Source organism: Globicephala melas, chromosome 5, assembly GCF_963455315.2.
Source record: "Globicephala melas chromosome 5, mGloMel1.2, whole genome shotgun sequence".
In the NCBI taxonomy this organism is placed as follows: Eukaryota; Metazoa; Chordata; class Mammalia; order Artiodactyla; family Delphinidae; genus Globicephala; species Globicephala melas.
This window is the reverse complement of record NC_083318.1, coordinates 102,829,700-102,844,521: the sequence shown is the minus strand read 5'-3', so window position 1 is coordinate 102,844,521 and position 14,822 is coordinate 102,829,700. Positions and strand designations below refer to the sequence as shown.

Below are 14,822 nucleotides of genomic sequence, written 5' to 3'. Positions count from 1 at the left end.
TCTACGCCAGGAACAAAGAGATTGTGTTAACCTCTCCACTTCATTAGATTTTTTTTCTGAATTATTAGATCTATCTGATAACACTATCTTATTTGGGATTTATGATTTTCACCAAATATATCTTACACACTATATTTGCTCAAATAAAATACAATGTAGTGAGAATTCCTCATCTCTTATTTTAGATGCTTATACGTTAGATATTTTTAATAGCGAACTATTTCACAAAACATACATTTTACCACCCATATTGCTTGAGTATAAAGAATCTATAAAGAGAAAAAGTAATTGGACTCTTTCCAGGGTGCTCTGGTTTAATCCGATTTTACAATGCCACTGGCTCATCTTTCCTTTGTGGTTCTCAAAGCTGTTGTAGCTCAGCAAGTATTTACTGAGTGATTACCATGAGCAAGTTTCTTCTCAGAGTTTCAAAGTCTTTATATTCCCACATAGCAGATAAATTTTTAAAATTTTGCAAATTAATCTAAGTTAGTAATTCAGAGTTCTTATTTGGAGATTCCCAGGTAAGCAAGCCTGCTGGAAAGTAAACACACAATCAAGAGGTGTGCTCCAGCTTCTATTCTTTTTTTGGTCTATGGTAACTTTCATCCACAGTCCTAGTTGGCTTTTCCATATAGACTTTTAAGTTTGATGTCAAATTAATGACTATGTAATAATATTTACTTAATATACGTTCATTTCTCTAGAGCTGTAGCCTCCAAGTAATTCTGATTACTGGGCTTCCCCTCAGCCCATATTTCTGGGGTAGGCATCTTATGTGTGTTTGTTTTAGCTCACTGAATTTGAAAGCATCCAGGCTCAGATGATTACATTAAAGGGTTTTGCTCATTTGCCTTCTCCATAGAACAGTGGTCTTCAGCCCTTGACACCACAGTCTCTGGGGAGCTTTTAAAACATGCAAATGCCTTGACTTCACCCAAGGCCAACTGTATTACAATATTGGAGGTACAAGGGGGTGATTGGGGTTTTTAGTGGTGTTTTATTGTTTATTTTTTTGTTTTCCTTTAAGAGCATTACAGGTGATCTCTAAGGTAGAGTGAAATTTGACAATTACTGCATTAGCCTGTGAATAACTTGTGACCAGGGATGCTGTGTTGTTATCTTGATTTTCACCATCTAATACAGTGCTCTGTATTCGTTGTTCTATGAAAGTTTGTTGAATGAGTGATGGACCAGACATCCCCTATCATATTTGCCCGTGCCTGCAACCTGAGTGACATTCAGCTGAGTCCAGTTCCAGGTTTAGTCATGTTGGTCTTCATTTTCTTAGCACAGGTGCAGCAGTGAACACCAGTGAGAGTCTCCCTCCATCCTCGTCTGTCAACGATATCTCCTCCATGTCCACCGACCAGACCCTGGCATCTGACACTGACAGCAGCCTGGAAGCCTCGGCAGGACCCCTGGGTTGTTGCAGGTGACTAGCCGCCTGCCTGCGAAACCCAGCGTTCTTCAGGAGATGATGTGATGGAACACACACACGCAGACACTCACGCACACACACAAACACAGACATGCAACGACAAGAAAACAGCAAGGGAGAGAATCCAAGCCTAAAATTGAAACAAATCTTTCAGCCTGCTTCTTCTCCAGAGTTCTGTATTGCAGCTAAGCCAAATGTATATTTAACTTCTAGTTGCTCTTGCTTTGGTCTTCTTCTAACGATGCTTACTACAGAAAGCAAATCAAACACAATTAGAGAAGCCTTTTCCATAAAGTGTAATTTTAATGGCTGCAGAACCAGCGACCTGTAACTGCCCTTTCAAATGGCATGACAAGGTGTGCAGTGGTCCCATCCAGCATGTGTGTGTCTCTATCTTGCATCTACCTGCTCCTTTTGGCCTAGTCAGATGGATGTAGATACAGATCCGCATGTGTCTGTATTCATACAGCATACTTACTTAGAGATGCTACTGTCCGTGTCCTCAGGGCTCTACCAAGACATCATGCACTGGGGTACCACATGGTCCATTTCATGTGATCTATTACTCTGACATAAACCCATCTGTAATATATTGCCAGTATATAAGCTATTTAGTTTGTTAATTGATTAAGCTGTATGTCTTACAAGAAAACATGTAAAGGGGGGAACATGGGGGGAGTGAGCTCTCTTGGACCCTTGAAGATGTAGCTTCCAAATTTGAACTGATTAAATGGCACCTGTATACCAATTTCTAGAAGGAACATATGTGATGCTTATGTACAGTGTGGGGTGGGAGGGGGTAACAGTTTCCAGGTGCTAAATGTGTTTTGACCTTTAGAAGGAAGGCAGGAATAAAGGCTGAGGGTCTTTTCTCTGATAGAGAGTGGTGGGGCAGTGCGGAGGAAGGCCTGAAAGAGATTATTAGCCAGATACTAGGAGACACCGACATTCATATTTTAGAAAGGAGACCCCATTTGCTGTTTACAAATTATGTGTCACAACTGTCAGGTGAAGAGGCAGGGTTAGTGTGTACATATCTGATGGTAAGAACCCTTCCCTGAAACAGAGTGGAATTGCTTCCGTACGGTATCCCTAACAGAAAATGAGCCTACATAGGCTATTTTCAGATTGTAGGTTGTGTTTTCCATGAGTGTGCTACTTTCCAGGTTTATACCTTGCCAAGGTCTTATTTAGAGAAGAAATATTACTGCCCTCTTCTAGAATTAAAAAAAGAAATTACTTAAAAAATACCCAAAGCCCAGGGTGATCCTCAGGTTAGCCTTTGAAAACATTTCCACAGACATTCCTCAGGGGTTTCCGCGACTCCTTAATATGGCTGATGTTTCATGTTTATTTGTTTATTTCATACATTTCAACAATCCAAGAAGGGCTGATCATCTGAGTTTTGTACCGCAGGTGACATGACAGCAATAACTCTGCCCATAAGTTACTGCTGCTAAGTAGCTTTAGCAATAGAGTGTCTTAAAAGCCATGAAGCATTTATGTCAATGTTTAGCAAAATCTCCTGAATTTAGCTCAAATTAAATGAAAGTGCTTTCCTGGGCACTTAAGGAGGCACTGTGAAACATCCTGGTTCTATACAAGGCGATACCAGGGTGACTTCTCAGCAATAATAGGGACCAGGTCGAGGCTTCTCTTCTTATTCACTTTGGTGAAGTATTCATCACAGCTCTTTGCACTCTGACCATTTTGGTGCTCACCAGTGCGGTGGTATTTCACCTGAAGAAGAAGTGAAACGCATGGGATGGGTGGTTGATATGTGTGAGATGACTGGCAAATGGAATCCCTTTGAAAACAGAGCAGACAAGAATGCCAGTGCTCTGAAAACTGCCTTAAACACAACAGTAGGAAAGCTGTGTCTCTTTTCAAGCAATAGAGTCAACCCTGACCATCGCTATGGGAGCAATGCTGCCATTTATGGTATTGCTTCACACAGTAGGATTCATGACAAGATGTCATTTGTTTCAAATGGAGAGAAAAAACGTTAGACTGTGCCGCTTGTCTCCTGGAATAGCAGGGGCCCAGTTTCTCTGTCTTGCTGCCAGAGTTTTTGGTTAATATTGCAGACAACCTGATTTTAAAAATGCTTCCCCAATCACATGAGCTTTCTCACTTTTCTTTCTGTCACACTCCCCCAACCCCCTCCCCCCTTTTTAAAGCTTCTCTTCTCTGTATTCCCTTTTCTTTGCTTATCTTCTTTCTCCATGCTCTTCTCTTGCTATACCTGTGGCCTTTCCACTCCCGGCTCTTTAACCACACAGGATTGAGTGCAGAGAGCAGGCAGCTGTTGAAAGAGAGTCACAAGGGAAATTTCATCAGCCACAAAATGACATCAGAAAACAGAAGAAAATCTCCAGCCAGCATCTTAGAACTGCTTGACAGTTAGACTCTCTCATGTCTGTGGAAGTGATTTTTTTTTTCAATCAGATGAAACCAGGCAAGAACTAGCCAATGCCCCTCCCCTGCTATTGCCACCTTCCCTAAACTCTACTAGTCTGATCTCTCCTGTTGTATGGCTCTTGGGGGCTGATTCCCTTTAGCCAGAACTCCCTATGGACAAGAAAAAATGAAACAAATCTTTCATAGTGAAATATCATGTACAAATTGAGCTAAGGGTTAGCTTCTTGACTGTTTATAGAATTAATTTTCCTAGGTTGTCAAAGCAAGACAGGTGATGGGCCAACACAGAGAATAATCATTTCAAAAGCCCGCTGGTCCTTCACAATCTTGGGTCCATTTTATTATAGTATCTTCAGGAGGTGATTATGTTATTACCAAATTCAGAGAATATACTATGTTCTGCACTGAGTCTTCTTTTCTTAAAAAAAACCAAATGTTTCCTGTATAGTCACCTATTACTTCCAAAGGACTCTCTTGCTGTTCAGGCAGGGAAGTGTCAAGTCACCTGGTCTATATTCTTGGAAAAAGTGAAGGTCCTGCCTGTAGTTGGGGGCTTCCTTTCAGAATGTGAAATTGGCACACTGAGAGGCCTAACCTGTCACTTCCTATAGGGCAAGTAGTTTCACAGCAATCCTTAATGAAGTGTTTTATAGTATTTTGTAGGAGGGATAGCTGTATGCCTATGTGCAGGAGGAACTAGATTGTTGGGAGATCTTGGCAAAACCACCACTACCAGTTTGATTTTTTTATATGTATTTTGTGGACCAATGTGTTAAAAAGAGATACATTGGCCTTACAACCAAATTTCTTCTTGTGGAATAAAAACTGATAATAATCTTGCATCTTCAAGAATCTGATGACTGAGCTTTGAGGGAATGTACCCCACAGGTGGACCAGAGTCTGGTCAGTTCCCTCCAATTGGAGTAAACTATTTAATTGAAGGCCAAGGAGCTGGATAGTTTTTTTCTCAATCTTTTATCATTATCAGAAAATTATTACCTGTGGATACTGATATCAGCTGACTGATAAATCCGAAAATAGGCCTTGACAAATGGAATAAATAGAATAGGTGAGATTACATAAATCCTTTTATGACCTGCCAGGGGAAAAAAGAAAACAATAAGCAAAACAGACTTTTAAATTTTAACTAGTCACTGCAAAATCTAAATTCTGCAAAGTCTATTTCTATTTGATTCTCTTAACATATGACAATCTAAATCTTAAAAGCATTATGCTCTGCACAGAACACGATCATCAGCTTTGCTGAAAAAGTTATCTTCTATAGCTCAGAGAAAGGGATCAAGCTGCCCCAGGAATCTTTGAGCCCACCCACTTTGGGTCTGAGGAGGAATCCCACCCCCGCCCTACTCACAATACCCCACATGCGTTTTAATTGTGAAAGACAGACATTTTCCACAGATACCATTGAACCAAGAATGGAAACGCTTTTCTCTAAGAACAACAATCAAGTTATAATGTAAATAGTTATATTAATTATTTTCCATGTGATTAAAATATAAGATTTTATTTCTTTTAGCACTTGGGCAGTTTTTTCGCTGTCTGAAATGGCTCACATTGACACATTTCCTTGGTCAGCAAGCTGAAATGGAAGGCCTCTGTATATGGACTCCTGTATATCTAACTTTTGATTACGTGGGACCAATGGCCAGTATATTCTAATGGACACAAATCTCCCACCCCTAGTTAGCATTAAACTGTTCACCTTGCCATGTCTATCTTGCAACAAGACCTGACTTGAACCTGCCTGTTATTCTGCATGATTGGACTCCAAAGACTACTACAAATGATGAGAATTGTCCTGTGTCCGTGTTCATAAAACGGACTTAAAACCCACACCCATATTCATACACATCTCACCTCTACAGTTCTAGATCAATCCTGGAAGGCAAAACTACATAAATCCAGTTTCTCTGCAAGGTCTTAGTGGTAAGAACTGAAAGTCAGCCTGATGGATCAAATGCACTTCAGTGATGTTTAATAAGGATTTGAAATTATTTAAATCATTTCTGTGTTCTTTCTCTCTTTTTTAATTTTTTTTCCTTTATTTTCAAAATGTTGGTGGAACAAGAGGGCGAATGAGGGGAAAACTTTGGCTTTTTTGAACTCTTTGTAGGTGGATACTATGTTGATACATTATGATTTCTGTTTCTTATGAACTATTAAAAACTAGAGCAAATATGCTTCCAGTAACATAAAACCAAATCCAAATCCAGACTTTGTTGGAGTTTGCCTTGTTGCCAGTGGCTGTTGTCCTGCTCACTGTCTTGGGTTTCATGTCCTGACAGTAACTTTGAAGCATCTCACATTTCATCATGTGGTCTGATTGTGCCAGGGAATAAATAAGAAATGAGGAATGACCTACTTTTTCACAGTGGGTAATGAGTGTGTAATATGTATGTGACCATGCAGAAGGCTGTGCTTTCATTTGAGATTGGTTTCTTCTAAAAATGACCTTCTTTTCTATCTAGGGATATTGGTTGTACATCTGCAATTCAGTAAGTTTCCTTTAAAGTATAAGATTGATGGAAAGGAAAAAATAATTTTCTGGAAGTATTAGGTGATTAAAACAGGGTTAAATATCTTAGGTTAATTTATTAGAATTTCTAATCAGTTTAATTATTACTCGAGAGAGGGTAAAAGATTTTTTTTTGTCTACATGGTAGCCAACCTTAATATCTCAAACTCCTTGGTGAATTTTTTAAAATATGATTTTGTGTCTTGATAAGGTCACCAAACCCATGTTAATTAAGCTGGAAGTGTCTGACAGTGTTGAGGAATGGCCCTTCTATTTCTGTAAATAAAACATTTTGTTTAACCAGTTAACTATTAGAAAAAAATCTGGAAGATAAACATACCTATTCTTTTGCATTAACACAATTAATCCTTTTATTTATAAGAAAAATAGAAACCCAAAGCCTTTTGTTATCTCTGGCATAGATTTTATTCTAATTTAAACCACAGATCTTTACTCTCTTAGTAAAATAAGTTTAAAAGTGGCCAAATATAGGTACCTGAAAATACCCACAATATTAAGATGGGAAATTAAATTCCACAAGATTGCTTATGGAGAGAAAGGGTCAGAAGGAATTATTGGTGCATACCAGGTACCATAAAATGTTACCAAGTATTTGGGTAAGTTTGACCCAGTTTGCAGTAAGAAGAAAGGTGTCTTGAAAACTACCTTATGCAGCAACCAGTCTAGAAGGAGGATTCTGTTTGTTCAGTAGTTGAACTGGGTTTTACCCAAGATAGAGATTTTTTGACCTTACCGATTTATCAGAATGATATTTTTTACTTGTTGTGTGCCTTTCCTCCCAGCTTTTTGAAAGGCATGCCTGGAAGACATTTGCAACTAGTGAAACACACTGAAAATCCCACTGTCTCAGATCAGTTCATGTCAGGGACCAATGAACATGGCAAGTCATTTCCCTCAGGTCCAGACTGAATTCCATCTGCTCATTCTTTTAGATCAGTGTGTTCTGTTTTAGTTACTGAAACAATTTGTAGAAATGCACAGTTCTTGAGCACATGAAATGTGATGGCACATACACAAATAAGAGTCAAATGCCCCTTTGAAATTTCCCATCCTTTCTATGTCACATATTTCTTGCTTTAGAGATATGCTTATCCTAGTATAAAACCCAATGTAAAATGTCTGAAATGCAATTTAGAGGATTTAAGCTTTACTCCATGGAGTGAGTGACTTCACTTCCTTGTCACTGAACTTCTGATACTGTCCTTCCCTGAATTCTTGTCTGGAATCCTTCTGTTCACCCAGCAGTCCACATTGTCTGCAACTCAAAAGCAGGTGCAAAATGTTATTCATCTTAAAAACTCTTCCACACTCTGCCTAGAAAAGTGTATCACTCATAGTTTGCCTTCCATTAACACTTTTATATTCACATTTGTGAAAATATTGTCTGTGAACAGTTATACACAAAATCAATTTTTATAACCCAAATAATATTTTACATGAACTAAGGAAACTAGTAATATTAAAGGACTTCTTTTATGAAAGGAAGACTTTCAAAAAGCAATTGCTTCTTCCTTAATGTTAACATTTTGCAAACTTGGATTTGGTGCAAATCAAGCTCTAAGAAGATTGCTCTAAATTTCTAGTTTAATTTCTGAGGTATGTTCTTAAGTGGTACATTCATTCACTCCAAAAATATTTATTGAACATCTATTTATGTGTCCTAGGTAGGAGACAAATACAGTATAGTCCTTATCCTCACAACTTCAGAGTAACTTAATCTTTCAGTTTAAAAATAAGTGGTTAAAGCAAAAAAACATTTAACTCATTTGTTTACTTTCTTTTAAAATAATAATGTATTCAAATTAGTGGTGTGACTTGAATGATTCCATTTTTATTATTCTCTTAAAGCAATGAAACAAGAAATCTGCTTTTTTCAATATTATTATTTTGTCTAATTTCATGTAAGCACACTTAATGAATCAGCATAAGAAAACTTTGGATATTTTCCATGACATTATAGGAGATGAAAACATTTTTTACAATTTATTTAAAAAATAGCATAGAGATGAAAGATACAAGTAGGCCTGCACTAACTCAATGAGGAAATATATGTATCTTTACTCTCACTTTTTTTGTTGTTGTTTTTTGCGGTACGCGGGCCTCTCACTGTTGTGGCCTCTCCCATTACGGAGCACAGGCTCTGGACATGCAGGCTCAGCGCCCATGGCTCATGGGCCCAGCCGCTCCGTGGCATGTGGGATCTTGCCAGACCGGGGCATGAACCTGTGTCCCCTGCATCACAGCAGGTGGACTCTCAACCACTGCACCACCAGGGAAGCCCTATTCTCACTCTTTTAATCAAAAGATTTACTGCTATCTTTTGGTAGGTCTTAAACAAATTGTCAGTCACCAGATAAAGGGAGAAATATGATGACATTTTGAGATGTTGTCAATAACTTATGATATTTGTATCCTGGAAAAAATAGATTAAAATTTCAGAGGCTAAAAAACAACAACAAAATAGAATGGATGCTTTTTTTCTACATTATATAAAGTTATTTTGATACACGTTTCCTCTGAGAGCTATTAAGCCTGGATGCTGAGCTTGAGGCTCATATTTCTGGCATCAAAATCTCCAGATCAGCAAATGATATCACAACGTGTACTGGAGTCTCTCTGCAGTGATGCTCTCATACGAAGCCAAATCTCTGAAATTTGTTTAGTCTGTAAGTGATGAATGGAACCCTAAAATAACTTAGGGTAGAATTTAGTCATTTAATATTTTTTATTAGAAACTCCAACTCAGAACATCCCTGAATATATAAACCAGAAATTTGGCATTGAACTCTGAATATTCACTCATTGACTCATGCCACAAATATTGCTTGAGCACTTCAGTTTTCTGAGGACTATTCTATGCACACATAGTTGTGATCAATTCAGGCAACCTTTCTGCCTTCATGTAGTCTACATTCTAATGGAGAAGTAAGGTCGTGGATAGCACTAAGAAGACAGACAAAGCAGGATAAAAGAATAAGGCATGAAAAAGGGTGCCATTTAGCGGAGGTGGTCAGGGCAGGCCTCTCAGAGAGGTGATATTTGAGCAGAGACCTGAATAAAGTGAGGGAATGAGCCATATCAGTATCTGAGGGAAAAGCAAGTGTAAAGGCCCTGGAGTAAGAGCTTGCATGTATATATAAGGAATGGCAAAGAGTCTTGTGGATGAAGCATAATGGACAAGATTAGTGTGATAATAAATGAAATTGGAGAGGTAAGCAGGGTTAGAGCATAGCAAGATCTTGGGATTTTATTCTAAACATGGGAAGATGATGGATAGATCTAAGCATGGAAATAGTATAATCTAATTTTTCTTTTTGAAAGGATCCCTCTGGCTGAGTAGAGAGAGGAGGTTAAGAAGAAAGAGAAGAAAGAGAAGAATGGAAATGAAGAGTCCATTGTAGGGTGTAACAGTAGTCCAGAAAGACATGATGGGGCTTGAACTAGAAAGTGCTGATGCTGAGAAGGGGTTGGATTCAGGATCTAATTAAGGATACATTGTGAAGGCAGAGTTGACAAGATTTGCTGATGGATTGATATGTGATATGAAAGAAAGAGATCAAGGAATGACTCTGGATTTTTAAGAAATCTAAACCACAAGGTAAATGATAGTGCAGTTGACTGTGAACGATGGATTAGGAGCATATTTGGGAAGAAAATCATATTTGTTGTTGGAAATAGTTGATGATTAGATATTCAAGTGAAGTAGCTGGAGTATCTACGAGGCTGGAGTTAAGGGAAGAAATTGAGCTGAAACATAAATCTGAGAGTGGTCAGCTTATAAGTATTCATTGAAACCAGATTATATGAGACCATTAAGAAACTGAGTATAGATAAAGAAGAAGAAGAAGAGTCTAAAGATGGACGCACCTCTTGTTCCAACCTATAGAAATCAGGAACAGGAGAGTATTCTAAGGAATGTCCAGTGAGGTAGAGGGAAAACCAGGAGCTGGAGCTGTCCTGGAAGCCAAATAAAGATGTTTCAAAAATGAGGGAGTGGGCACCAGGGACAATGCCACTGAGTGGCTGAGTAAGATGGGGACTGAAGATTGACAATTGGACTTGATTTTGTGAAGGCCATGGCTGACCTTGTCTACAGTGGTTTCTCTGCAATTTTGAGCAAGAAAGCATGACTCCAGTGAATTTAAGAGAACATGGGAGGTGAGAAGTTAAGAACAAGTATAGAAAATTGAAGAATTGTTTTTCTAAAAAGTGAAGCAGAAGAATGCTATTGAAATTAGTCATACATAGGATATGAGGAGAGGATTTTTAAAAAGTTATTACAGCATGGGTATATGTTGGTGGGACTAACATTTAAGAGAAAATGTGTAATGCAAGAGAGAAAGAGTATTTATCTGAAGGAGCAATGCTCTTGAAAAGGCCAAAGGAGTGGGTGCTCTAAGAGGAACAGTTGGCCTGGTTAGAGCAGACAACACAGTCATTAGAGCAGGAGCTAAAGTGATGTATACCGGACAGGTTTGGTTGTTTGCTAGATATGATGATGAAACATAAAAACATAGTCTTCTGATTTCTTTTCTCAGTAAACACAGGAAATCAGTAAGTAAGCTTATATAAGTAAGGTTGTCAGCTGAAAATTAGGATGGGAAGAGTTCATGGAGGCTTAAGAAGTATAAGATAGATCTTAGAAAGTATGAAGATAAGTTACTGAACAATGATGAGGTCCATGTGAGCCATATTTATATAACTATAAGATAGACAAGTCAATTGGTGGTCTTCTGCTCTTCAGTCATGTTTAGTTTCTTAGGTGCAGGTTAGTAGGAAGCAGAAATTGGATTTAGCCAAATTTGGGTTGTTTTTTTTTTGTTTTTTGTTTTTTGTTTTTTTTTTCTTCTCAGATGAGTGGAGTGGTGGAAGAGAAGATGAAGGGATTTGAGAATGGAGACAAGAGAATAAATATGATGAGGAACCACAGAAGCTAAGTTGGTCAAGGAGGGAAGCAATGACATGGGGGGATGATCGTCCATGAAAATTTAAGGAAGTCCATGGCTCAGAGATACTCTGGGAGTAGGCAAGCATTGTTGGAGTGATGGTGCCAAAGGCAATGACCTAGAAAGAGAAGAGGTGATGATCAGAGAGTAGAGGCTTGGAACGGATATTTTGGTGATGGTGCAGTTGTTGGTAACGACACAGTGTGAGGTCAACCTTGTGCACAGGTGGCTGATGTTCAGGCAAAGGGAGAACAAGATTTTTCAGAAGTGAGCAGGTCAAGGAGCTGTATGGCCAGGTTGGTGGATGGCACATGAGTACGGGTGGGGGAAAAACAGTTGATTAAGTGCTGAAATATTCTTTCATGTGACATGTGCTTCCAAGGAAGTTCTGAGGGAGGACAGAGGATCAAAGCTCTGAAAGTAGCAGCAAAGAGCCAAGCAAGACCTACCTTTACTTCAGCCTAATGATACGCTGGTTGTAGGAAGGAAAAATAGCCGTCCTTGAGAGAGCTACTGAGGAGCTGTGTCTTCAGTAGGTAGCTATTCTTCAGAGATGTAAGGGAGGTTGCTGGTAGCTTTTAGATGTAGAAGGTGTAATGGAAAGTTTGGGGAAGGGGAGGGGGGATCAGAGTTTGAAGCAATGGGGGAATGTGCTGAGCAACGTGGTGATGAGCTCACAGCGGGAGGCAAGTGACATGGAGTGTGAACTACTTTGGTGAAAAATAATGGAGGGTGAGGTGTGATGGCCCAACCCTGGGATGACTTTTGTGTGGGATACATAGTCAATTCTAATGAATCATAAGGAGGCGGGGAACATGTGTGTTGGGAGGAGAGGGCTGGGATGGACATGGTGTTTTCACCAGTTCTTAAAGGGCTTCCCTCAGAGCTAAGAGACAACTTTGCTCAAAGCAGACAGTCCAATCTGACTCATCATTCAAACAATTCAGTAATATCCTGTTACCCGTACTGTCTACTTAAGAAAGGGACCCCTACCTGTGTGGGCTGGTCTCACCTGGGCTTGGCCCTGGAGGGGCCATAATGGTAGCAGCTACATGTAGTCCAGAAATAAGAGTGTTGTTCAGCCCTGGACCTGATTCACAAGCTGTGAGTTAAAAAACACACTTTTCATCAGCTAAACTTTCTATTTGAAGCTCTACAGTAAGTCCAGTAAATCTCGGCTGCCTGGGGAACTGTTAGTGTTCCAAGTCACTTTGCAAAAGAGGCCCTTGAGCTGGGCAGTGCTAACGTTCAACTCATTCCCCACTGGTGCTGTTAAGAAGACGATAAAGAGAATAATGAAATAGACCTTTGGGAGCCACAAATCCAGCACTATTACCCTGTAGTTTATGAATTCAAACAAGGTAAAATGTGTCCAGCTCTGGCTGCTTTCTTGGAATAAAAGAGTGGAAGGCGCCTGGGTCCTAAGTGTGTTTTCAGGTCTCGCGGGGTGCGGGTAGGTTGTTACACACAAGACCACCTCGATGGCACAGGCTGGGTAGGTCTTTTTATATCATTAAAAAGACTCCCTAGACTCTGCACCACAGGCACCTTTGCATGTGCATGCTCCAGGGAGGTCTCTGCCCCAAACCGCCTCCCTGTCTGCTAACTTACGACTCATCCTTCAGGACTTACATCATAGTCATGGCTCGTGCCCAGCCTCACCTCTGTGACCCCTTATGTCCACAGTACATCATCTCATGTGGTAATTATTGTGAACTAGGTATCTCAGGGCACCTAGGACAGTGCTGACCTGGCTTATGGAGGCCTTCAATAAATACTCGCTAACAGTGATGCTGATGTAAGTGTAGGTATGTTCAGTGGCCCATATTCTTAGGCACTTTCATTGTATTTTACCCAATACCTTTAATGCCCAATGTCTTCCTCAGTGTCCACATAGATAGAGTTGATGCAAAACAGTTACAGGTGGTTCTTTAGACATTATTCCCAGATCACAGCTGTAATTGTATTAACTCAGAATAGAAAGGATGCTTTGGGTTGCCTCTTCCTTGTCATCGTCTCTGGCAGATTATCTGAGAAAAGATGAAATTAGAGTACTTGGGAAGGGGACACAATTATATCCTCTGCTGCTGTGCATGCTAGTGTTTCATTGCCGGCCTGTTTCCTGAGGCCAGAATCTTGTTATGTTCTCTAGAAGCTGCGGCACCCTTTCAAAAGAAGTAATCTGAGGGCTGACAACTACTATTTATTGAGCACTTACTATACTCCAGGTACTGTGCTAATCATTTCACTTAATCATTTCTCGAAAAAATTCAGTGAGGAAGAGGCACCATTATTATCCCTATTTGATGGAAAGGCAAATTTAGGCTTACAAACATTATGTAATTTTTCTTAAGTTTGTGCATCTAATAAATGGCAGAGTTGGGATTTTGATCCAGGTCTCTGAATCCAAAAGTTCACGCATATTCTTTTCTAGGATGCTACTCTAAGCAGAACACAGATCTGCAATGTAAGGAACACTGGGGTTTGTGGTTGGCTTCCCAGTCTTTAATCCTCTCCTGAATTTCCAAGGGGAGATAATTATATATCAGTGATTTAAACTATCCTACCTGGGAATAACTTACTTTTTTTAAAAGGAGCCCTCCTCACCTTGTGAATAAATAGGAACGACATTATTTAAATTCCACTTGGAGTTTTTCGTCAGTTCATAATAAAGTTACATGTAAAATCTACATTTCAGTTGGCTTCATGTCCTAGGCACTTCTATTTTAAATGTTCTCTAAAGGATACCCAGCCATATAGTTTGGTGAGTAAAACCAATACTATAGACTCAACACTTGGAAGCAAATCTTTTCTCCTGAGCTCATAATTTAAGAATCATTGCAGTTGCCTAAAGAGTTTTAAAGAAGTGTATACAGGATGTGGCAAATGAACCTTTGATACTACCTACTTATTTCCAATTTATTCTTATGTCAATTTGCAGTTGATTTTTTTCTAGGCTTTCAGGAGAGTTAATATAAGAACCAGTAGAAACCCAGATGGACAAGCTGTTCATAGTATCCATTGATTGGAGATCATCATCACTGAGATTTATAGTTAAAATTAATCACAATATCCCTCATAAATCAAAGGCCAAATCTACTGCTAACTCTCCATGCTGGCACTCTGTGGCATAATAATGCTGTAGGTGGGGAGATTTAAGATCAATGAGATATTATTCTCATGCCTTAAGAGATATTATTCTCATGCCTCCATTTATCAATACAGCTATCAATGGAGCTAAGAGGCAGGCACTGAGATAAGCACAGTACATATCACCTTTAAGTATTACAACATCCTTGCTTTGTAGGAGTTATCTCCACTTTACAGATGAAAAAACTGAGGTCCAGGGAGGTTAAGTGACTTGTCATTGCCTTGCATATCTTGCCTAAGGCATGTTGAGATGCATATCTTAGTCTGTCTGGCTCTCAGTTTCCTGCAATTATCGTTCATCCCCCCT

The 14,822-nt window shown here is 39.3% G+C and overlaps 1 protein-coding gene across 13 annotated transcripts in view; it reads left to right on the top strand.

Moving 5' to 3' along the window:
- Positions 1–3,898, top strand: part of MAPK10 (mitogen-activated protein kinase 10) — a 361,784-nt gene extending 357,886 nt beyond the window's left edge. For 12 of the 13 annotated variants that reach the window (XM_060299612.1, XM_060299611.1, XM_060299614.1 and 9 more), the window contains one exon: positions 1,297–3,898. In XM_060299612.1, the coding sequence (XP_060155595.1) occupies positions 1,297–1,439 (143 nt within the window). In that variant the 3' untranslated portion in view covers positions 1,440–3,898. Of the gene's footprint in view, positions 1–1,291 lie in introns of all 13 variants that reach the window. The other variant, XM_060299619.1, reaches the window with a different exon arrangement.
- The last annotated feature ends 10,924 nt before the right edge of the window (positions 3,899–14,822 follow it).